Genomic DNA, 26,030 nt, shown 5'->3' with positions numbered 1-26,030 from the left:
TTTTCATAGCCTTATCACTGCCTGATTTTAAGAATCTGTCTTTCTACTACTGCTACTCAGCCTGGAATATATGTTTTATGTCTCAAGAGCTTGGCTTTGTTTACTTGGCTTCTTCTAGAACAATCTTTGGCACAAAGTAGATGTTCAATAAATATTTGTTGGATGAATCAATGAATGAAACCTAATACTAGATACAAAAATGGAGGCAATATCAGGGACACAGATAACTTGTGTATCAATCTTTCTTCTTTAAGCCAAATCAATTTAATTCATAGAACTGTATTTTTCTCCCAAAAGGCATACTTCCAACTCTTTCATAATTCTGTGTTCTCTCTACAGGATTGTTGCCATGTTCTTCCAGGTTCTTGTGTATGATAGAGTTCAAAATGAACAAAGCCTTCTGAGAAGAACCTGTAATTAGTTTTCCTCTTTTCATAGATTTCACGTGCTTGCTTAGAAATACACTTTAAAAAATTAAATTTATTAGGATGACATTGGTTAATAGGATCATATAGGTTTCAGGTGTGGATTTCTATGTTATAAGATCTGTATATTGCACTGTGCACCCACCACCCAAATTCAAATCATCTTCCTTCACCATGTGTTAGGACAGCCCCTTTCACCGCCGTCCCCCATCTGCTCCACCCTCTTCCCAGAACATAAGCCACAAAGAAGCCTAAGTTCAGTTTGGAGAGAAAGTGAATATTTTATTAGTACCGGTTTGTAGTCTCTACACATCCAAAATGTCATATATATATATTTGATTTCAGAAAGGAAGGGGGAAGGAGAGAGAGATAGAAACATCAATAATGAGCGCATATCATTGATCGGCTGCCTCCTGCATGCCCCACACTGGGAACTGAACCCACAGCCCAGGCATATGCTTCCACCCGGACTCGAATTGTGACCTCCCAGTTCAAAGGTCAACACTCAACCACTGAGCCACACCGGCGAGGCGCAAAACATACTCTTGAATACATTAGGAAAATATATGATCAGCCTCATGAATTTAGCCATGGCTTGTATGAATTTTAAATTTGTCACTATTTTGTTCAACAAATAAATACCTCCTATGCTCCACGGTGTGAGCTAGAAGCTGGGAAGGACACAACCAAGAGCACTTGCTTCCTATCAGGAATGACTCAGAATCTTGGGCATCAATGTTTCAGTTTCCACTATTGCTATTTTGAGACTAATTCTGGTCTAATTTGGTTTTATTATATTTATTTAAAATATTGTTTTAAAAATAAGATTTCTATACTTATATAAAAAAGTATCTTCCATCCAATGTGAAAAACAAAGGAGCACAATGTTTTGCTTTCCTTAGCCTGCCTTCTAAATTGACTGTGAAATGGTTTCTATTTTTCAGAATTTATTTCAATTCTCTGCAAAGGATTTAAAATGGAATACAAAAATCTCAGGTATTTTTCTTTAGCTCAATTTTTTAAACCCTCCTTACCTATAACTTACAGATTTGTGTTTTATTTATCATCTTTATTGTTTTTCTTTCAAATTATTTTAGAAACAACTTTAAAACATTTCAATTGCTCTTTTGACATTTCACTGATCAATATTTCTCTGAAGGTATTGACTTTCTCTAGGATGCAGAGAGACTAATAGAAATTACACAAAAATTTCTACTGAATGAATTTCTCCACCTTCTTGGTGATTGTACACCTGCTTTCCTTATAAGGAGAACAAGGAAGTAAATCATGTTGAAGTTGCTCTTAAGCACAGCTTTTCTTCTTTACCTGTCCAGGTAGCCTCTGTTTTCATTTGTCTTAATGAAAACTTTTTTATTTACATCTCAAGTTTCTTTTCAAAGCAGTGTAAGTAGTATTCAACATTTTACACTTCGAGGAAAAAAGACTTTAACGATGTTCAGCTTTGGTCTTGTAACGCTGAAGGTAATTCATTTTTTAATCTGTTTGCACAGCGAGAACTGAAACGAATGGGGATTGAACTGCTTTGCCTGTTCTTTCTATTTCTAGGAAGGCACGATCACGTACAAGGTAAGACCTGAGCTCTCCGATATATTGCTTTCGTGGTATGCTTGACAAACCTGTCATTTGGTTCAGAAACGCGATCTGAAGTCATTTTTTATTTAACCGGTTTGATTGCTTTCTTGCCATTGAGTGAACACTTTAACAAATTACAGGCAGACGCAGGACTGTTCCACAGCGTATGCTCTAGGCTTAAAGTAAATAAATACAAAGGTTGCATGGGCACTTTAATGAGGAGAATTAAACAGCATTACTATACAATGGGACTTCTTAATACATTTGTGACAACCATTTTGTTAACTGTACTAGCTGGTTTTCTTTTTAATACAACAAGAGTAATGAATGACCTTGAGAGAGAACAGGGATTTATTTAAAAACTAAAACTATAGTACATTTAAGAGAGAAGTATTTAAAAAGGTGCAAATATATTTTTTTTAAATTAAAGTGGATAATAATGAATGAGAACAGTAAATGATAATTTTATATATTTGTGAACATTGGAATATTTCCTATTTTAAGAATAAAGAGAATGATCATTTAGGATAATAAGACATACATATTTTCAATGTGGTTGATGTCAAATATAAACTTTATCAATTGGTAACATTTTGAGGACTGATCTGTGAAGACAAAAATAAACTTGGCTATTGCTTCGTTCAAGTACTTTAAGAGCCATAAGCCTGGAAAGTGGAGTGACTGAGAGAGTGCTGAATCCCTGTGTCTTGCTGGGTTTAAACACAGGTGGCTGTGCCATGGGAGGTGCAGAGACCTGCGGAGACTGTTTGCTCATTGGACCTCAGTGTGCCTGGTGCTCTCAGGAGGTAAAACAAATGACCTCAACGTGATTGTAAAAGCCTCAGTTACACTTACGTTAATGCCATCAGTGATGTTCTGACTGTGTCCTGCTCTCTGTGGGGTTAGAAGGGTGAGAGAAACCTAGGAGGGAAAATGTAAGCATTAGTAGATGGATCAAAGTAGTCATTGCTGTGATTACTTTCAAAAGCAATTTGCAGAGGGAGTGAATGTCAAATTATTCAGAAAAATATTTAACTCGGGGTCCGTTATTTCACCTGATTCCTCCCCTTATATTAAAGCCAATTCTAACTGTTCACCGGTCAAATGCCATCAGAGGTCATGGAGATGGTATTTTCTAATGTTAAATATATATTTGACTTCAGTCCCATAATTGTAGTCCACCTGTGAACCGGGATCCATTCTGAATCATTGTGAGATTCTAAGAGAAGTATTCTAGATTTGGGTTAAACTTTACTATTGAGACATTACCTAGTTCTTTTAAACATTACATTTTCATGAGCTTGGTGACTGTACCACAATGACCAAGCCCAAAATAGCATTCCTTATCTGTTCAAATGGAAAAGTATGTGGAGGTAGTACAAGGACGAGGGAATGTATTACAAGCCAGCCTGAGTCACTGCCTCCTGTGACACTAGAGAGCGACCTATAAATGATTCTTGATAAGAACAAGAACAACAAAATCTGCTTAGCTTTTTCTGGATTTAGAACACTGCACTACTGAATCTCATAAAGAGAATCTAAACACAAAACAAAACGCACTAACGCCAAGTTCAGCAAGGACTGGTAGCATGCTCAAGGGGAACCAACCTGGACCCCTCTCTCAGACCAGACTAGAACTGTTCAACACGCCTTGCAGGCTGAATGTTTACCCGTGGAGGAGGGCTTCAGGGACCCCAGAACGAAAACCCAGCTCACGTCCCTCACCTCTTGACTGATGAGGCACAAACAAAAGTACAGTGCGAGGGAATTATGCTTTTTCCTTTCTTCTTTGTATTGTTTATTGGGGTGATATTTATTAGCAGAATTATATAGGTTTCAGGGGTACAATTCTATAATACATCATGAGTCTATTGTATTGTGAATCAAGTTTTCTTCCATCACCATATCCCCTTTTGACCCTCTCCTACCTTCTCCCATCCCCCTTTCCCTGTGGTAATCACCACATTGTTGTCTGTATTTATGAGATGTGTGTGTGTGTGCGTGTGTGTGCGTGCATGTGTGTGTGTGTGTGTGTACACCCAGCCCCCAGAATTATGCCTTTTTGAGCTCGTGTATGAAGAATAGGTTTGAGAATATACAGAGAAGGGAAAACCCACATTTTTTTACATTGACTCCCTAAAAAAGACAATATTAGTTTCCTACCAGAGACGTAAAACAACAAATCAGTCTAACAAACTGTTCACTCTGGAATTTTTATCTCAATGCATCTTTTAGCACTCATTTAAGAGAGCTTCTTAAGTTACTACTGATAGCTTTACCTGGGGATGATACTTGGTAGTCAGTTATTGCCAAATTTTAAGGCCAGATTATTCTAAAAGATTACTCTAATGGTAGCAGTTATATCAGCTGAGGCATTTGGAACAAAAAGTAAATTAGGCTGCTTCTTAGAACATATAGAAGAATAGCCTCTATGATTAATACCAGCTCTAGTCTTTTGGCAAAGATAGTAATTATAGGTGGTAGCAGTGACATGTTGAGAAGGGTTGCGAGGCCTTGTCCAGCCACTGTTTACCTTGGATACATCACAGTAAGTTAGTTTGCTACCCGTAGCCTGGTGCCTCAAATATGCACAGGCTTGACTGATATAGAACGAATTACAGTCTCAAAAATCAATTTCAGAAGGAAAGTTTCCTAGCTGGTGAAACAGCAAGAGTGGCTTAGAATTCTAAGGCATGAGAACAACATGAGCATGGTTTGCCTCTTTCCAAGCATGAGAGTCAATGGGCCTCAAGTTTGACTGCTTAGAGCCTCACAAGTTCTTTCCAGGTAAGACAAGTATTTATCCTTCCACTCCTTCTGCCTTTTTCCTGCGACTCCCTGGCCACGTGTCTTCCTGGAAACACTCATCTCACTGCCTCCTGCTACTCGGCTGAATCAGAGCTACTGGGAAATTCCCAAGTCTTAAATAGAAAAGCACTCTATTCTCTTTCATTTCATTTCCCCACTTCCAAATCTTGGAAAAAGTTCTAAAAGATCTTAAATTGAATACTTTAAGACACTGAGTTTAAAGTCCCCAAGAGGTTAACTTTAATGAAGTACTACTGTAACATAAGGGTGATGCATCCATGTATTAAACCAGGACAGAGAGCTAGATAAAGCAATGTAGGAATCCACAGAAAAAGGTCACTGGGTTTGGCATTAGACACACTGAGAACTTGGATAATCCTAGGATTCCACAAACCTCCAGGTCATCTGTGAATTTATCACAAATGATATCTACTGCATTATCTGACTCATCTGTCTCATGTTTCTGGGCACAGCAAAGGAAATTTGAAAAATAAGCATTTTATACAACCAAAACAAATTGTTAGGTGAATTCACTTGAATATAATAAAAGAAGAATGCAATTTTACTCTGAATTTTAGTGGCAGAATTCTCTGGTTATTCTGCTATAACTTAATTTTAGACATACAAGCAATATCAGGGATATGACATTCTGAGTATGGCAAGATGCCTAACTAGTAAAGCAAGCAAAATAAAATTGTATCTTACAAAAATACAGATTTGTCTTTTTCTTTTTATTGTTTTTCTTTTTTAGAATTTTACCCAGTTACCTGGAGTTGGTGAAAGGTGTGATACTCGAGCAAATCTTCTAGCTAAAGGATGTCAAGAAAACTTCATCGAAAACCCTGTCTCCCAAGTAGAAATACTTACAAATAAGCCTCTCAGTGTAGGCAGACAGAAAAATAGTTCTGACATTGTTCAGATTGCACCTCAAAGCTTGATTCTTAAATTGAGACCAGGTATGTTATGATTGACATGAGCATTAGATCATGTAAAAATATCTACGATCACATGGTAATCTCACTGTTCTGCTCAGATACCTTGTACCACATATTACAATACCATTGTTTATTATTTCCTTTGCCCATTCTTAAGGAAATAGAGAACTGTTTTTCTTTATTCATATTGGTCACTTGTACTCTAAATGTGTCACTATAAAAAGCCTTATCTAATTGAAGCCATTTGAATTGCTCAAATGTTGTTAAGGTTTTCCTCACATTTCTTCAAGAGTTGTAACGTAGCTTTAAACTCCTTTTCATTTTGCTCTCCTCTTCTAAAAATACAAAAAAAGAATCAGCTTATCTCTCATCTAAATGGATGCTAGTCCTCCCAAGGTGATATAAAATATCCTAACTCTTACCTCCTTCAGTAGCTCTAAACACACTGCTGAAAGATTACCATGGGCTCATTCATTTATAAACTTTGCCACATAGTTTATGAAATCTTTAGTATCTTCAGTAACTTCTTATTGAAATGAAATAGGCAGCTAGCCCAGTGATTGGCTAGTCACAAACACGTCTCAATGCATATTTATGGGCTCACTTTTCTTGCGGGGTATTTGCAGGTGGTGAACAGACTGTGCAAGTGCAAGTTCGCCAGACGGAGGATTACCCAGTGGACTTGTATTACCTCATGGACCTCTCGGCCTCCATGGACGATGACCTCAACACAATCAAAGAGCTGGGTTCCCTGCTTTCCAAGGAGATGTCTAAATTAACTAGCAACTTTAGACTGGGCTTTGGCTCCTTTGTGGAAAAACCCGTCTCCCCTTTTATGAAAACAACGCCAGAAGAAATCGCCAACCCTTGCAGGTAAGTAAATGATTCTCTGGAATCTTTGAACACTGATTTACTGTAGAGATAGCCCCGCTCTGAGCTGCACTTGGCAGGAGCTTGCTAACTCCCTGGCATTTCCCTCCTGTCTGGTTAGATCTCGGCAGCTCTCTCAGTTGCCTGGGTTGTTCAGAACCAAGGGAAAGTCATCTTAATACATGGCTCTAGCCTTGGGTCCTTGCAGCATCTGTCTCCCTGTGTAGGTCAAAATATGGCAAATTTGGCTCTGTGTTCTGCAGACAAGGGGACCAAGTCTTTCGCTATGGGTTCCACTCACCACTTCCGCTATGTGCCCATCCCCAGCCCATTTGAGACCATCTATTCTAAATGATCACCACTTTCTGTGGCCATTTGACAGTAACCCACATGTTCTCAGAGTCTCCACTATAATGACTTCTGCCAAAATAGCATGTTTTGCAGCTTCCTCTGACATACTTTGGGAAATGTGGATTTCTCTTACTGCTTGGAGAAGGCCTTTGTAGCCTTCACTGCTACCTAATTCAGTAGAAAATTGGATGGTGACTCCATTATAATATGCTTTAACCAGCAATTAAAATATTGTATCATGCAGGTGGTAATGGTTGAAGGCGAACTGCTTTGTGATGGTTTACCTATAGAGTCAATGACATGTTCCAAATAAAATTATTTCATATCCTTCTAATGAAAAAGAGCTATCATTTGGTTAGTGCCAGGCCATATGCTGAAGGTTTTACATAAATGACACCCTTCAGTCTTCATAATAACAGCAAGTCAAAGCAGATTCTCTTATCCCTATTCGGAGGAAGTAACAGAGGCTCTGAGAGTTTAGGAATTTCCCCAAGGCCACATGACTAATCAGGGATTTGTACTAAGATCTGGTTTGCTCCAAAACCAAGCCTTTTACTGCCATAAGTATGGCATATATGAAATAACTTTCCTAGCCTCCATTGACTTTTAATACTTGTATGCACCCAGGCAGCCATCTCTGTAAAAGACAAACAAGTTTAATAATATCACTTTAAGACATTTCAGTGTGATTTCCAACTCGAATCTGACATAAACCAAAATAATTTGACCATGAAAGGAACTCGTTACTGATTGTAACTCTTGGAAGTTGTGTTTGCATTCAAGTATAGAGATGGTGTCTGTCCCCACTTCCTTTTTTGACATATAATTGACATATACTACAATGCACACATCAAAAATGCTCAGTTTGATGAGTTTTGACAGTTGAATATACCAATATAATCACTACCTAAAACATGATATAGAGCATTTTCAACACTCAGAAACTTCCCTTAGGCTTCATTACAATCAGTTCTAGTTCACCAGAGGCAACCACTTTTTGGTTCCTGTAATTTAGATAGGTTTTTCCTATTTTGGGATTTTATATAAATAAAGTAATGTCATATAGCTTTCTGTGTTTGCCTTCTTGTGCTCAAAATAATATTTTTGAGATTCATCCATGATTTTGTGTTTCTCAGTAGTTTGATCCTTTTTGTTTTAAGTAATAGTCCATTAATATGGATTTACTATATACTTTGCTTATTCATTCTTCCATTAATGGACATTATTTTGGATTGTTACCCATTATTTTGGCTATCATGAAAGATGCTGTTATGATCACTTGCATATAATTCTTTGTGTGGATAGATGGACTTTTTATTTTTCTTGGATAGATAACCAGAATTGGAATTGCTAAATGGTATAAGTATAGTTTTAATTTTTTAAGAAACTATCAAGTTATTTTCCAAAGTGGATATGCATTTCCATCAGCAATGTTATTAAAAATACTTGCTAATACTTGGTATAGGCAGTCTCCTTAATTTTAGCCATTCAAATAAGTGTGTACCTCATTGTAGCTTAAATTGCATTTTCTTAATGACAAATAATGTTGAGCATCTTTTCATGTCTTTATTTGCCATTCTTATATCTTATTTTGTGAGGTATTATTTCAAATATTTTGCCCACTTTAAAAAATTAGATTGTCTTCTTAACATTCAACTGTATATGTACTTTATACATTCTGGATAAAAGTTCTTTATCTGTTTTGAAAATATTTACACTCAGTCTATGGATTGTATTTTTATTTTTCTAGCAATGTCTGTGGTCACGCAAAAGTTTTTAGTTTGGATAAAGTACAATTTATCAATCTTTTATGTAATGGTTAGTTCTTTGTTTTCATACAATAAACACCTTTATTTTTAAATCATCACTGAAGTTCAAAATATCATGAAAACATGAAAATCATGAAGTTTGTACAAAGAGAGCTGGTTTTACTTTAACTTCCTTGGATGCTTAAGTTAATCCTCTCAGGAATGATATAAGAGAATCTAATGACACCAGTTATTTTCTTGAGATGTACAATTAGTTACCTGCCTGCTTAGTTCCTTTTTTGTCCTAAGAAATTTTTGTGAATTCCAACGTCACAAAGATGCTTGCTATGTTTTCTTTTAGAAGCTTTTCCATTGAAGCTCTTGCAGTTATGACTATGACCTCAAAATATGTGCTTTTATTTGAATGAGGAAAACGGCCTATGTTCCCATGCAAATATCTGGAACTATTTGTTATGCAAGATTTTCCTTTCCCCATTGAATGATCTTGATGCCTTTGAAAAAGGGCAATAGACTGAGTATGTGTGAGTCTAATTCTGGGAACTCTATTCTGTTCCATTGATCCTTTGAACACAGTCATGTAACTCTAATGCTTTATAAATCTTTATTACTGTAGCTTTATAAAAAGTCTGGAAATCTGGAGTGCAAGCCCAACTTTGTTGTTCCTTTGTTTTGGCTATTCTACATGTTCTGCATTTCCATAGTAACTTTAGAATCAGCTTGTCAACTCTTTAAAAAAATATGCTGAGATTTTGATTAGAATTGCACAGGCCAATTTGGGCAGAATGTAGATTGGATATTCCAATCATTGCACATGACATATATTTCCATTCATTTAGATCTTGTCTCATTTCTCTCAGCAATGTTTTGTCATTTTCAGGATAAAATCCTGTGCATCCTTTGTCTGATTTATTGCTATGAGCTTTTGAATGCTGTTGTTAAAGTTAATTTTTAAATTTTATTTTTGAATTGTTCGTTGATAACATATACAAATGCAATTGATTTTGCATATTCACTTTGTATCCTGCAATCTTGATATATTTTTTATTAGTTCTAGTCTGATTTTTTGTAGATTCCTTAGGATTTTCTATGTACATAATCAGGTCATCTGTGAATAACAACTTCTTTCTCTCCAATATTTGTTCCTCTTCTTTCTTTTGCTTGCCTTTCATGCTGGCTAGGATCTCTTGTACAATTTTAAGTAGAAATGGATCGAAGCTGCCCTTCATCTTGCTTGTGATCTTAAGAGGAAAGTTTCAACATTTGACCTTTCAGTATGTTGTTACCTAGTGGTTGTTTTTGTTGTTGTTGCTGTTGTTATTGTTTTTGATTCCCTTTATCAGATCAGGGAAGTTTCCTTCTATTCCTTGTTTGGTAATATTTTTTAAAGTTACAAATGAATATTGATTTTATTTACTCAATTTAAAGAGTTTTGCCAGAAAATTTTAGAACTCCTTACACTTGTGTATCCTTGGCCAGAACTTAGTTACATAGCCACAGCTAGCTGCAAAGGAAGCACATTGCTACCCCAAATAGAATCAGAATTTTGTTAGTAGAGAAGAAAAAAAGAATGGATACTGAGTGACATCTATCAATTCCTGCAACACTGAACAGATTTCTATAGAGATATAATGATTTGTATCCTCAAAAATGCTGTATAATAAATAAATTATGATTATCATCATAAATTGTTTGATTCACTTGTAAAGGGAAATAAGCTTGGTGCTATGAGCCTCCTAAATCTTTAATATAAAGGCATTTCTAATGCTTTTGGCCTTTTTAGAAAAAAAAATCAGAATATTGCACCAGTCTAAAATTTCTATATATTATGTCTTTCTCCTTCAACAAGCTTCAGTAAAGAGTCAAGTAGAACAATTCTATCTAGCATTACAAAGTGCTACCTCTGCCCCAGGGGTTTGTTTAAAATCATTTTTTTCTGTCACAGGTCAGATCAGATGTGGTACCTTAAAGTACAAAAATGACCACAGGGCCCCAACCGGTGTGGCTCAGTGGTTGAGCGTTGACCCATGAACCAGGAGGTCACAGTTCAATTTCCCGACAGGGCACATGCCCAGGTTGCTGACTCGATCCCCAGAAGAGGATGTGGAGGAGGCAATCAATCAATTATTTTCTCTCATCATTAATGTTTCTATCTCTCTCTCCCTCTCCCTTTCTCTCCCTGAAATTAATTTTTAAAAAATTTAATAACAATAGGGAACAATAGGTATGGAATGTTATCAGGAGAAAAAATTGAAATTAACAAACTTCAATGGCTCAGCTAAACTGACAGCCCAGCATCTTGAATTAACAAGATCCTGTTCTTAATCAGGTTTCTAGAGAAGGAAAGCCTAGGGCATTTTATAGTTTTGATTGCATTTCATTCATGCATTCATTTATTCATTCAACCATTAAACAAAAACTTAATGAGCTTCAACTATGTGCCAAGTATGTGCTAGGCATGGGATCCCTGGGAAAAAAGATCTGGGCTCTGTCCTCCAGGAGCTGAAACCCTTCGGGGAGCAGGCACATTGTATAGTGTGGTTAAGAGCATGGGCTTTGGAGTCAGCCTGGAAATAAGTCCACATTCATCTACTCACTCCCAATGTCTCCGTAAGTGAATCGTTTCACCTCTCAAAGCTTCAGTTTGGAATAACAGCTGATCACAGAGTGGTTTTAAGGATTGGTGGAGGTGATGAAGGGAAGCATTTAGTACTGGGGTTGATCTTGAAGCTCTAAGTAAATGGCAGCTACTATCAATAATAGAGTATTATATATTAGATCTCTTGAAAGGTCAATATTTTTTCTATTTTCTAAACTGTTTCTTTTATTCTTGTTGGCAAAATTACCATTAGTTAAACTTATATATAAAGTTCTTTTTTTGCTGCAACATTATTTTTCCTTTTCCATTACATGTGGAAATTCTCCCAGTTTCTTTGTCCAGATACATATACACACCAGGAATTCAAACACTAAACACAAAAGTCAATCCTTTGATCAATCCAAACCTTGTAATTATGGAATAAAAATGCTATTTAGTAGAAAGGCAATAAGACGTAAGAGGAAAGACCATGGAGTTTTTCAGACCTGGGTTTAAATTATAACCTTGGACAAAATCTTACTCTCTTTGAACTTGCTCTCTTCACCTTTAAATGGAAATAATAATATTCACCTTTTAGGGCAATCGTGAGAATTGAATGAGCTCAGAACATGGCAAACATTCAAAAGTGTTAATTTTCTTCCTCTCATCAACACTTAGTATCTTTAATAATTTTAACCTAGTGGTTCTCAAACTTAGATCTCAGGACTCTCTTACACTCTTAAAAATTAAGACCTCCCCCGAAGAGCTTCAGACTGTGTAGGTTATATCTATCAATATTCAGCATGTTAGAAAACAAATATTTAAAAAATCATTAGTTATTGATTTATTTGATAATTAAAATAAGAAATGTACTGTATATTACTATAACACATCTTTACAAAAAAAACACACATTGTTTTTCTAAGACAAAGAGATTAGCCTTGTTTTTACATTTTTAAAAATCTTTTAACATCTGATTTAATAAAAGACAATTGGATTCTTATACCTGCTTCTGTGTTTGATCTGTTGAGATACTTTGTTTTGCTTAAATTCCATGAGGAAAGTCAAACATCACAGTTAGAAAAGGGAGACACATTTAACAGCTTTTTCTCATGACTGGGTATTCTTCTTTGATACTACATTCAAACTAAACAAGAGATAAAAGTTAGTTTCAATATGGAATCTGAAACAATGTCAATGAACTTTTCATATTCTGTCATGTTAAAAGCCATTGGTCTGTCTTGCACTTTGAATGGCTTTTACTAATGTGTGTGATTTTGTAATAAAATGCTTTGATCCTTTGAAAACCATTGCTTCACTGAGTTAGGCAGATCTTCCAAATTTCATGATACAATGTCAAGAGCATCCCATTTGTTAATATCATCATCAATATCATCAGATATTTCTTAATACATTGGGTAGCTATTAATTTCATAGGTGGCAGATGAAAGTTCTCCAAAATTCTAATTTACAAACTACCTTAAATTTTATCTGTTGCAACAAATACCAATGGTTGTTTTCCTTGAAGTGACACCTCACTTTTCTCATTTTTAAGAACATGTCTGCCAAATATCTAAGTTGGATTAATAGTGTGTAAAGCATCTTTCAGGTGAAGATGGTATTCTATATCTATAAAAAGGGGGGGCCAGTTTAGCTCAAACAATCACAAAAGTGCTTTTCTACTATCAATAATTACTTTGGTGAGCAGCAAAAATACTGTATGCGTATTTCTGTCTTGGTCATACAGAAAAAGAAATTTTTAGACATGTTTTCAAGGGTGTGGACTTAATAAAATTAGTAACTTTTACTGCCCCATCAAGAACAATCGAGTAAAAACTTGCATTTTAAACGTTATTCTAGTAAATGCTTGCTGGTGAAAATGTAAGAACAACTACACAGCTTGGAGCCTTTATCTGTGCTGAGGCAATAGAAGTTCTGCTCACTGTTGCTTTTGTACCATCACTGCAAATGTCAACACAATGAAAAAGGCACATAACATTTTTTGTTATTGTGAAAGAGTTTGACCTTAACACTCTGAAGGATCTTAGGGATGTCTGAGGGTCTGTGCACCACACTTGTAAAACTTGTTTTAATCTAATCTGTAATGCTTTTTGGAGTTTGCAAAGGATCACACATTATTTAATTACTGAAAAGTTTCTGAAATAAATTATCAGTAATAGAGATGGTCAAATAAACTATGATACATCTTATAACCATTAAAATTTATGTTTTCATTTTCTTGTTTACACTTCTGCATAAAACCCAAATTTTCTTCAATGAACATACATTATTATTTTAATCAGGAGAAAAATATATGATTCTAGAGATATCAGTAGCCAAATGTAGACTCTGTGTGAAGTGATTTATGTAAGAAATGACTAATGTTTAGGAAGCACTTATTCGGAAAAGCTCACTGTGCTGTGTATTTCAGGCATTTTATTTCATTCAAGCCTCACCATTATTCTATTAGGACCATAGATACTATCTGTGGTCAACTCTTCAGAATTTCAATGACAGCTCATGCAAAATATTAAAAATAAGAGTTTAAGATTGCCTCTGAGAGCTAAAGTTAAATATAATGAATCAGAAAGAAAATATGAAAAGCTCTCTGGAAGTGACAGACTGGCTTCTGGGCCCACCAGGCCAGGTATCCTGTCATAACTAAAAGAATGAACAGAATTGGTAGGTTAGGGGAGGGCGAAGAAACAGGGATCACAGATGCAAGTATAGGCCACATTCAATCCAAGGGCCTTAGCCAAGACACTTACAATTTCTAGTGTCATTGGCTTTCCTCGGTTCCCAAACTTTTATTAGCCGACCACAGATGGGGGTGACCAGGAGCATCCATTCTGGAGATGGCTGCATTGAGACGTCTCAAACTGTACCAGTCAGTGCTGAGGTCCTCCAATTCCCCTTGTTTTGAACCTTGAGGACACATCAGATTATGACCTGCTTTCTGTGAAAGTCTACTGATAGTAAGAAAATGACTACCCTTGCAGACAGCAGCATTCTGGTCCCAGTAGAACTCCATTACTCTGTATGAATAAATCCATAGTCATTCTGATTTGTATATACAATTGATTCTCATTATTCACAAGAGTCTTACTGTATAGTCTCCTGGAACACTGAATTAGCAAATGTTAAACCATTGCTCCTAGAAGAAACACAAGGTTAGGTTCCTGTGAGCCTCTGGTCATGTTTTCACCAACTGATCAATATATAATTTTGTTTTCTGTGTGTAACACCCTATCTATACTAATAAAAAGGTAATATGCTAATTAGAGTAGATGTCTTCTGGACGTCCTTCTGGACAAAGCTGAAGCAGCTTGCTTGAGGCTCAGGCAAGCCACAGTGGCTGTGAGGGCCAAGGATCAGGCAGCAGCAGTGACTGGCAGTGGCAGCAGCAGAGGCGTGATGGGGGTATCACCTTCCCCTGATCAGCCCAGTCACTTCCTGCAGAGGGAGGCCAGAGGCAGCAGCAGTGGGGGAGTGAGGGGATGATGGGGGCGGTGCCTTCCCCTGATCAGCCAGCGGGTCACCTCCCACAGAGGGAGGCCAGACTGTGGCTTAGGACATCCCTTGAGGGCTCCCAGACTGTGAGAGGGGGCAGGCCAGGCTGAGGGACCCCCCTCCAGTGCACAAATTTTTGTGCACCAGGCCTCTAGTTTAATATATATTACTAATTCATTAACATTGAGTCACACCCAACAACTGCTATAACTCGTGCTAGAGCAAAGCATATCTAATACACTTACGTTCTCCATAAGGTACCTCACACCCTTGTGCACTTAGGAACACTAGACAGCCCTTCAGCACCACACTTGAGGGCCCATCTAAACAGTAAAATCACCAACGAAAAGCACAAGAATGCAAAAAACATGGCACCAAATAGACCATGGAAAGGATATCTGTGTATAGCATGGAAAGCTAAAGCAAGAAGACAAAGCCTTGTTTGACCTCAGTTGGGAACATGTGTATCAGGTGATTCAATTATTTGGCCACTCTGTGCATTCACATGAATGACTGAGAAAGTACTGAGAGTATTGATTTGGGAGTTACAAAGAAATTTTAGCAAGTAGGTGAGTTTGCAGATATGGAATTATGAATGATGAGGATTGGCTGTATTACTCAGATAGATGAACTTGGTGAACAGAAGCCTGACCCTGCAAGATGTACTGGCTCTATCTGTGTTGACAAGATAGGCTTCTGAACCTGCAAAGTTGCTCTTATAAGAGTCAACCAGCTCTCCCCAGACAGCACACCACAACGTCACTGGAAGCTATGCCTTTTGTCTCTACTACCCCAGTTTTCTCAAGCTTTAGAATAACAGATTTCTGAGTCCATCCCTAACATATCTAACTCAGTAGGTCAGGAGTAGTACTACAGATTTTGCACTTATGACAAGTGATAATCATGCTACTGGTCCAGGGGCCTCACTTTAAGAATGTTTGCTCTGTACTATTATCTCCATCCTATAAATGAAAACCTAAAACTCAGATTGTTGAGTAACTTGCCCCAAGTCTTATGCACAGTTACTAACTGGCTTTCTGAATAAGATGTGGCTGAATTTATGATTAGTTTTTTCTGTTCTACTATAATATTTTGGGGCAGATATGCTAATATGACATTTTCCCCATTTGTAAACTGTATTAAGTGGTGGTTTTATTTCTAGGCTGGTCCACAATAGTCTGTTCAGTCATAGTAGAGTTGGGATCTAGAACCAAGAGCCATGCTCTGGTTTTTGGGCCGTTGGGGGCAGGGCTGGGAGTGCAGGAGGGAGTAGAGGAGGAAGAAGAAAGGTTTCACTCTCAGCCCGGCTTCAGGGTGATTCATACCTGTCATTGAGTATGAGTCACCCTGTAGTAAGGCTGAGAGTTGAGAGGCAATAGGAGGTAATGATTATACACACACACACACACACACACACACACACACACACACACACACACATACGAGTGGAGAGTTTGATCACCTGATTACCTGTTATCTGAGCTTGAGCCGGTGTAAGATACAGTGATCTCTAAGTGTTAGCTAATATGGTTAATTTGGAAGGGGTGAGTGGGAAATGATAACAACAACCTTAGCAGTGAGGCTCATAGCCAATTTACAGAGTCAGGCTTTTAAGAAAAATTCATTATCATGTAAGCAAATGTTGCCAGACTATTAGATCTATTAATTATGTATTATGTCATATTTCATAAGAATCTTTTCATATTTTGCTTTTGTAGTAGTATTCCATACTTCTGCTTACCTACATTTGGATTCAAGCACATTTTGCCATTGACAAATGATGCTGGAAAATTCAATGACATTGTGAAGAAACAGAAAATTTCTGCTAATATTGACACACCTGAGGGTGGATTTGATGCAATTATGCAAGCTGCTGTGTGTAAGGTATGAAGAGGGAAAGTGTGTTTTACTCTGATAATACAAATTTCATCTCTTATTAACACATCTGCTTTGAAATGCTTGGCTAACTTAATCTTTATTTTAATTGCCATATTTCTACATTTGATACTTTTATTAAAACAGAATCCCTGTAAAATCTTTAATTCAATCATGTTACAATGGGCAGTTTTATGCCTAATATTTGGGTATCCTAATAAAATTGTAGATATCTTGGGGAAATTTTACTACAAGTCACGTGTGATTAATTTTTAAAGATTTAAATTAGATTAATTAGTTTTTTAGTTAATCATGGTAAAAAATAAAAGGCAGAAGTCATTTAAAAAGTAAAGATGACTACCCTAGCTGGCTTGGCTCAGTGGATAGAGCATCTGCCTGCGGGACTGAATTGTCTCGGGTTCAATTCCAGTCAAGGGCACATGCCTGAGTTGCGGGCTTGGTTCCCAGTGGGGGGCGTGCAGGAGGCAGCAGATCAATGAGTCTCTCTCATCTTGATGTTTCTATCTCTTCCTCTCCTTTCCTCTCTGAAATCAATAAAAATATATTTTTTTTAAAAAAGAAAAGATGACCTAAATCAGTATTAATCTCTATATATGAATAGATATATATTGTTTTGAACTAACAAAATAAGCATCCAAAGCCACATGGTCTCTACAACAGTGCAGAAACATCACTTGTCCTTGACAGTCAGCAACGTATACACAAGAATCATTCCTCTGTCTTCAGGTGACAGCTTTTCATGGAAAATATCAGGAAATGGACAGGCTGAAGCTCCTAGAAGGTGGGAGGACCAGGGAATTAGGGAAGGAAAGAGAAGGAGAAGAGAAGAAGGAGGAAGAGGGGAAGGGGAAGGAGACGGAGAAGGGGAAGGGAAAGAAGGAGGAGGAGGAGGAGGAGGAGGAGAAGGAGGAGGAGGAGGTGGTGGAGGCAGAGGAGAAGGAGGGATGGTGCAGCCAGGATGAGCTTTTGCCCCACTAGTTCCAGGACTACTGTTAACTGAAGGGGAAAGCTCTGCTAAGAAACAGCCAATAGACCATTTTAATTGGCAGTACCTTGAGGCTATGCTTTGATAAGCAATTCTTATCCTTCCATTACATTTATAATTTTTGGATGATACAGTAGAAAGAGAAATTTGTGCTTAAATGTTGGGTGACAGTTGAATAAAACAGGCTTACTCAGGTTCCATTTTGTGCTGTATTCTGCCTAGTTTGGCTTCATCTTGGATTTGGGATAATCTGTGACCTCCCTCCCCTTATTTTTCTGGTACATTGAAAATGGACAGTAAAAATAACCATGTAAAAGTTGGGATCAACTGAATATTGATTATAGTGGAACTATTTTTTTCTGAAGCATAGATCATCTGAAGATGCTATCCAGAAAGAAACAAACATCACAAAAATTTTGTGTTTTTAATACATTAATGTTAGCAACTCATAATAGATGAAAACAGCTAAAATAGACCAGCAATACAATTGTTATATTCTGAATGTGTCCAATCATAATTGATTCACTCTCGATAAATGCCTGCCTCTATCCAATGCAATCCAAATGTTTCTCTCTCACTGCAGGAAAAAATCGGCTGGCGGAACGACTCCCTCCATCTTCTGGTCTTTGTGAGCGACGCCGATTCTCACTTTGGAATGGACAGCAAATTGGCAGGCATCGTCATTCCTAACGATGGGCTCTGTCACCTGGACAGCAAGAATGAATACTCCATGTCAACTGTCTTGGTGTGTAATCTGCACTCTACACTGTTTTCAGGGCTATTAGAAGGCAAATGAAGCAATAATGGCTGGCGGACATAGAATAACCCACACTTGGTGCACACAGTACATTTCCTGATTTGAGATGAATAGATTTCCCTGTCTCAATCCTCACCACCCTCAAGGTTCCCCACAGGGGTACAGGTGGGTGGTGGGGTTATGTGAGAAGTTTGGATCTGCTATAGCCCAGATGACTCCAGAACCTCCCAATTTTTCACAGAGCCGGAGGCCAGCAACACAGTCAGTTCATTCTGTTCTCAACCACAGCCCCAGAAAGGGGGGCTCAGACCAAAACAGTCATCCCCCAGGAGTTACTGTGAATGATGGGCCCAGTGCATGTTCTCTAAATAAGGCCATACCTTCCCAGACCAGGGCTCTATGGGGACAATTAGTCAAGTACTGCTTGCTCAATGCGTATTCACATTTGGCGTATTTTTTGTCATTTAAAAAATACTGGTGACATACAAAGAAAAAAAATACTTGACTTTTGTAAAATTTTCAGAGTTCCTTCGACGTCCATTATCTCATTCAATTCTCACCAGAATCCTATGTAGGTAACTGCTTTCCTTGAACAGACCATAAAGCTACCATGTGTGTGCGGATGCTATTCCCTCTGTCTGGAATGCTCTTTCATCCTAGGCTTCTGAGAAACTTAATTATTCTTAAAATCCAGATTGATCATGGCTGCTCCAGGGGCCCTTTTTGACCTCTGCTAGGCCAGGTAGTGATCGCCCTCCCTCGCTCCCATACCTAGATGTCTTCTTGCCCATCACTATGTGGAAATGTGTTTGCTCATGTCTGTCTCTGTTTATTTAATGTGTGCTCCTCAGGACCAGGAGTGCCTGGAGCGCAGTGGGTGCTGACTAAGAAATAGAATTGAATTATGAAGCAACAACCTGAGAAAGTTATATTATCCCCATTTACTAGTAATATCTGGAAAAATATGCTACAGAGAATTTAAGTGACTTCTTAAAATGACAATGCTGTAGAACTGTATGGAGTAGAGAGAAAGAGAAAGAGAAAAAAGTTAAAGAGAAAGAGAAAGAATGAGAAAGAGAAAGGGAAAGAAAGAGAAAGAGAATAAGAAAGAGAAAGAGAATGACAAAGAGAAAGAGAATGAGAGAGAGAGAAAGAGAAAGAGAGACAGAAAGAAAAAGAAAGAACGAGAAAGAGAAAGAAAAAGAGGAAGAATTCTAATTTCATATTGAAAAACACTATTCTCCAAAAAAAGAATTTAGTGAGATAATGCATATAAATGCTTAATATGGTGCTGCCAATTTTTAAAAATCTAATGGTTCACAAATATCTGCTACCGTTTCTTGCCTAAATTTCTAAACTTCAACATGAATATTTTCTCCTATCTTTTGCTCAATAGTATTCCCTACGCTTATATGTTCTTTAATCATATAAACTGCCTTTCCATATTACAAGGTCAATGAGGGTAGCCACATTTTGTCTTTTAGCCAACAAGGAGCAAGAAATTGTGAGAGTGAGTCCGCTCCTCCCCACACGCCATTTTTGCAATTATTGAAATGTCCCTAATAGAATCTTGGAAAAAGTAGGACCATAGAAGCAAACATTACCTGTTGCTTATATGACCTTCTCATCTAATAATTGTTCACTTGATTCTTGCTGAGTTTCTACAAATGCAGAGAAGCCATGAACTATTTCTGTGTCTGCCTGTAACATAGCTCCTTGTGCCCTTTGAGCACTCGGCCAGGCTCCAGGAGCCATAAAGTAATAAGACATGGTCCCTGGCTGTAACCAGTCTGGCTCAGTGGATAGAGTGTCGGCCTGCAGACTGAAGGGTCCCAGGTTCGATTCCAGTCAAAGGCATGTACCTTCGTTGTGGGCACCTCTCCAGTAGGGACTGTGCAGGAGGCAGCTGACCAATGTTTCTCTCTCATCGATGTTTCTAACTCTCTATCTCTCTCTTTTTCTCTCTGTAAAAAATCAATAAAATATATTTTTTTAAAAATAAAACATTAAAAAAAAAGACATGGTCCCTAGCTTTGAGGAACTTACAAGATAATTGTGTGGGAACTAAGCCAATTAATGTGGATCAAATAGAAATTCATGTTCGCCCACCTAGGAGGGGCTACATAGTATGATTCTGACTACACATGCACAGAAGTTGAAAAGTTTGAGAACATGTGGAGATAAGGAGGGGTCATCATTGAAGAAATGCATGCTTCAGGATTTGGGCAGTTGAACAGCCGAGGAAACTGAAAATGTCAGGCCCAGGAAGATTTATATTATCTGGATTTTATCAATAGCTACTAATAAAAATCCAAATGGTGTGGAAAGCATGTATTACACAGCCAGATTTGCCGTGGGGTCATTTACCTGAAGTGCTGAGAACATGTGAACACACCACACCAGTATACAGTGTCTCTCCACTTTGGCTGACTTCAGAACCATCGACAAATTCTTAATTTAATTGTTTGCAGATTACTCTTTCACGTGCATTTCCTCTTTCTCCATGATCCACATTTGGACTCATGTACTGTAAGAGGCAACTGTGCTGTGTGTTCTTCAGCCTTGGAAAAGAGTGGCCATCTTCAGATCTGATAATATACAGCTTCTTTACTTTTTAAAGTATCCTATCACTTGGGAATGATGTGCAATGTGTTTTCAACTGTCCTGTGAAAATATCGCAGGGTCCCCTAAAACTAATTAGTGGCTTCAAAAGGCAATAAGACCAAACCCAGGAACTGGTATAGGAACGTCTCAAATCTGACAGACGTGGGAGTTGTTGTATGCCATTCCTCAGCCTCGGCCCACTTCATGCAATTGCAGTTCCAGAGCTATAAGAGCCACCTAGTCCCATCCTTCATAGACTAACTACCTCTCTCCCCTCTAACAGACTGTGGGCAAGTGGCTCTTAGAAGAGGAAATGTGAAAATATGGCCCACTCCTCATTGTTAAATACATTTAAAATGATCTCCCTTAGAAGTAACAGACCATACGTCATGGACAGGCACTGATTTAGGAATTCACTGGGTTTATAAGATTTAGTAAATGATTATTAAACAAATTAACTAAATAATGCTAATTGTGTATTTGTTTACTTAGAGTGACAGATACAATAATGCCTACAAGCATTGAAATGTCAAACTCATTAAGATACCTGAAAGAAACGGTCTTTTCTTTATTTTGCATGTTTTTCTTAAGATGATACTTAAAATCTATATATTAATTTTAGGAATATCCAACAATTGGACAACTCATTGACAAACTGGTGCAAAATAACGTGTTACTGATCTTTGCCGTAACCCAAGAACAAGTACATTTATATGAGGTAAGCAAACAACGCAGGAGATTCTTTCAGGGGCACTACTCAACGTGAAACTTTAACATCAACCCTATGAATTGAACACAGGGGACGCCATTAGAAAATCATTAACACGTGCCAACTAAAGTGGACACTTGGCAAAGTGGACTCAGTTACTGTTTGCAATTTAAATTATAAATACGGCAGTGCAGAGAGGAGTGGGGGACAGAGCTATGGTGAAACAAGGAAGAAAGAGTTGTGGAAATGAAAAGGTAAGTGAAAGAGGGGACCAATAAGCATGGGACCACCTACCTAATGAAAAAGTAGTGTATCTTTCCTTGAACTACTTCACCTGATAAGGAAGGAATCAACAGAAAGCAGAGGAAATTATGAGAATGGGAGGAGAATTGACTTTAAATTCTCTGAGATTTGCAACTTAGACACATAAAAATATATGTAAGTAGAGACACAATTCAAACTATTGAGGAGTGAAAGTTGAAAGAAAAAGTTGTTAAATTGGGCCAAAACGTTATTTCCCCCTTAAAGCAGCTGGTCTGCAGTTCAAGTTTTGGGATGGAAGCACCACCCACATACAGAAAGAGAATGGTTTCATTAGATAAAATAATGTTTGGAAACCAATGCATAAACTATAAAATGCTTGTGCAAAATCAAAAGATTTCTGTGGTGTCTTTTCAGCCTAAGGAAAACAATGTGCCAACATGCTATGAAATGGGAGACGAGCAAATGATCTATTCGTAATGAGCAACGCCACAGGGAAGTAGTGAGTCTGCAGCCTGGGCCCTGGAAAATGCAGAGGAAATGGGTGTACATTAAATTGTTTCTGACTTCTATGCGGAAGCTTCAAACACGCCTAAATTCAGAGTTTGATCTCCCATTCCGTTTGAAAGGGCCTCTTAACAAGCTTGGTGACTTAACAGGGCTCAGGAAACTCTGAGATCATTTCACAGAGTCTTTGATTAAATGCCACTCACTGCTAAGGACCACGCAGCCCATGAACTTGCATCAGGTTCTGTAGAAAGGGTACAGGAGGAGATTCTATCTTGAATTTTTAATGAGAGGAGGGTATTGTACTCCAGGTGAGATTGCCTTCTGCTGAAAACCAAGGAAGTCCCCTGCAATCAAGCTGCCTACTCGAGGCCTTTGTTCTCAGAGACCACGTGGGTTCACCTGATCTGGGCATTTTCTTAGGGCTCTTTAGTATGTGATACTTGTTGCCAATGGTTTTAAGTAGTAGAGCTGCAATACACAAATACAATAGTGAGTCTATTCTGCCTTTGATCCTTAAGGCTAGCATGAGAGGACCCTGGGGGTCTCAACACCTCCTTCACACCAGGGCTCCTGTTTAGTTGTGAGAGGAGGGGTTGCAAAAAAAAAAAAAGAACTTTTCTTAAAAGGAGAGTCAGGGAAACACGACTGATGATCATGAACATAAACACCCATAACTCATGTTGGTAATAGTTTTAAAACTCACAATTCATTTATACAGCTCCTCAAAACTGCTATTTAAAAGACAGAGGAAGGTGAAAAATAATTATACGGCAAAATAGAACCTGTTGGGTTTAAGCTAGTTGCATCCTCTGTTCTCCCGTTGCAAAGAAAATGATCATTTCCATGGAAAACACCAGATTAGAGCCTGTCTCTAATGTAACAGCAGGACATTTATTTGACTGCCTGCTAATGTTATTATGAGACGAATTTATGTTCTGTCAGGATCTGTGGTCTTTACCATCCAGGTTCCGCTAAATTCAAAGGGACATTTTCAGGGAGCCGTGCAGGGGACCAGGTCAGCAGCCCTCTCTGTGACTCCAATCCTTTCGTGATTTTATTTTAATTTTATTGGACTCGCCATTCCATTTGCATCAGGGGGGCAGGCGGCAGCCTGGTCTGAAGATAATGACAGCATCATTGCACTTCCCTGAAGGCTTCCCGCAGCATGAAAATGCTGATGTCTTGTTTTATTGATAATGAAAACTGAAAATAGACCAATAATGGCCTGTGCTGCTTTTCTATTTAAATCTCTTAGATTTAAATGTGTACAGGAAACCCCGTGCAACCTCGATGTTTGGATAGCTGTAATAGAAGGAACATAACTACCAAAGAATAACTGAAAAATAAAACCAGCGCTGGGATTAATAAAGCCACTAATGGTTGAATCTAATGGAAATTCCAGAGGACAGATTGCTTGCCCCAGTGCTGTGTTAAGCATAATTATGTGATACACCCCTGGCAGGGGATGGGCCAGGTTCAATGACATCCTGTCTTGCAGCAAATAAGACTTGTGTTGCCCATTCATAGGATGCAGGGAAAAACGACTATTTTTTTTCGGTAATTTTGGTAAGATGCTTTGGACTGCCCAGGTGTGTAGTGTTGCTGCACTTTGTGGTAACAGCGATGAACAAACAACGGAAAGGAGGGAGTAAGCAGTTTCACCTCAGTTCAATATGACTGCAATGTGCACCCCCAGACTCCAGCAAACAGATGATTTTGAACAAACTGATTATTATGAATAGTTTCCTCTTTGTCCAATTACAGGGTTCAAAAGATAATGATAGATAATAGACTGAGCAGTAGGTAGTATATTATATTCTAGTGCTAAATACCATTTTGATGCAGGGTTTAATTATCCAAGCTTAAAAAAAAATGTCTTAACCTCCTCTGTTGTTTTCAAATGTTTATTATTAATTTACATTAGGATAGTATCAGGCTACTAAACCCCAACTATCTAATTTTATGAGTCTTTCCTTTCTAGTGAGATACTGAGTTAAAAAGCAATCAAATCGGTGTTCTGTACTACATTGTATTATTAATCACCTGATATTATTTACAAGGTTTTAAAAGGCCTATATCTTTCCAAATGTCTACATCTGCCTGGAAAGTGTGAGTTTTGTGAAGTTAATAACAATAATTATTATATGACCTGGTATTTATGATGCAATGTTGAAACATAGCACCTGGGAAGTAAACAAGATATATTGGCAATAGACACATCCAGTTTAGCCAGTAACACCTATGATCACTAATTGACATCACCATGGTTATCAGGACAGAGTGATGTGTCTAAAGCAGCCGTGGGCAAACTACGGCCCGCGGCCGGATCCGGCCTGTTTGAAATGAATAAAACTAAAAAAAATAAAAAAGACCGTACCCTTTTATGTAATGATGTTTACTTTGAATTTATATTAGTTCACACAAACACTCCATCCATGCTTTTGTTCCGGCCCTCCGGTCCAGTTTAAGAACCCATTGTGGCCCTCAAGTCAAGAAGTTTGCCCTCCCCTGGGCTAAAGCATGGGGACAGGGGACCCAAGCAGGTTTTTATACCACCGCAGGACCCTTCTCTCCCGAGGAAAAAAGCCCTCGATTATTGGCTCTTTAAGGAGAAAGCTGAGTCTTGCTCATCTATCTGTTTAGGCCAATTCTCCGTATACAGTAGATTCTCAGTATTTGTTGAGTGAATTCTTTAAAAATTGCAATGCAAGCACCTTATCTTTTCTCAAATTGAGTCAAAGTTTCTAAATAAGGACTTGGAGTTTTGGGTGACAAATACCTGTCACGGTTGAGGGAGCCCACGTACAAGAGCAGCAGGGGGCCTGACCCTTGCTACTGCCATCCTTGCAGCCTGGGTTGCCCCATCGCCCTCCCCTTCCACTTTGACCCAGAGGTACAAGAGAGGAAAGAAGTACTTTGCCATCAGTCTTAGTACCAAACTGTTGGAAAAGCTCCAGAGCCTCCTTACGAGGCCATGAAAGGAAACCCCTGAGCAATTGCCCTCTTGACAGTCGTCATATCAAAAAAAATAAAAAAAAAGCATGAAGAGTAGCCACAATATGCTCTGAGCCTGATGTTCTCTTGTAGCTTGTGAAATGTATCGACCACATATGAGTCTCAATTTTTCAGGAATCAATAACCTAGTTTTTATATCACCCCTTCTTTCTTCTTTTTGCTTATCTTTTGAGCTTTTCACTGTAGCAAGAGAGTTGAACAGTGAAAGAGAAATTAGGAAGGAAGATAAAACAAAAATTGGATCCCTTTGCTATTTGTTAGCTGTTTTGTTATTGTTTTGTTTTAGAATATTCACTGTTGGGAAGGATCAAAACAATTTTGATGGGATGAAAATCCCTTTATTTCTGGCCTTGGGTTTTACAAAACACACACACACACACACACACACACACACACACACACACACACACTCCAGCTTTAATAGTCAGTGACTCAGCTTGGGGGGGGGGACGAATAA

General features: G+C 38.0%; 1 protein-coding gene across 1 annotated transcript in view; it reads left to right on the top strand.

The window, feature by feature from the left end:
- The first annotated feature begins 1,725 nt into the window (after positions 1-1,725).
- Positions 1,726-26,030, top strand: part of ITGB6 (integrin subunit beta 6) — a 71,697-nt gene continuing 47,392 nt past the window's right edge. Inside the window, exons 1-8 of the mRNA XM_015565776.1 lie at positions 1,726-1,829; positions 1,937-2,012; positions 2,745-2,824; positions 5,578-5,782; positions 6,388-6,634; positions 16,555-16,720; positions 18,301-18,462; positions 21,701-21,796. Of these exons, the coding sequence (XP_015421262.1) occupies positions 1,785-1,829; positions 1,937-2,012; positions 2,745-2,824; positions 5,578-5,782; positions 6,388-6,634; positions 16,555-16,720; positions 18,301-18,462; positions 21,701-21,796 (1,077 nt within the window). The 5' untranslated portion in view covers positions 1,726-1,784. The remainder of the gene's footprint in view (positions 1,830-1,936; positions 2,013-2,744; positions 2,825-5,577; positions 5,783-6,387; positions 6,635-16,554; positions 16,721-18,300; positions 18,463-21,700; positions 21,797-26,030) is intronic.

Source organism: Myotis davidii, unplaced genomic scaffold, assembly GCF_000327345.1.
Source record: "Myotis davidii unplaced genomic scaffold, ASM32734v1 scaffold59, whole genome shotgun sequence".
NCBI classification, from domain to species: Eukaryota; Metazoa; Chordata; class Mammalia; order Chiroptera; family Vespertilionidae; genus Myotis; species Myotis davidii.
Note: the sequence above shows the minus strand (reverse complement) of the source record. Positions and strands in the feature narration are given on the sequence as shown.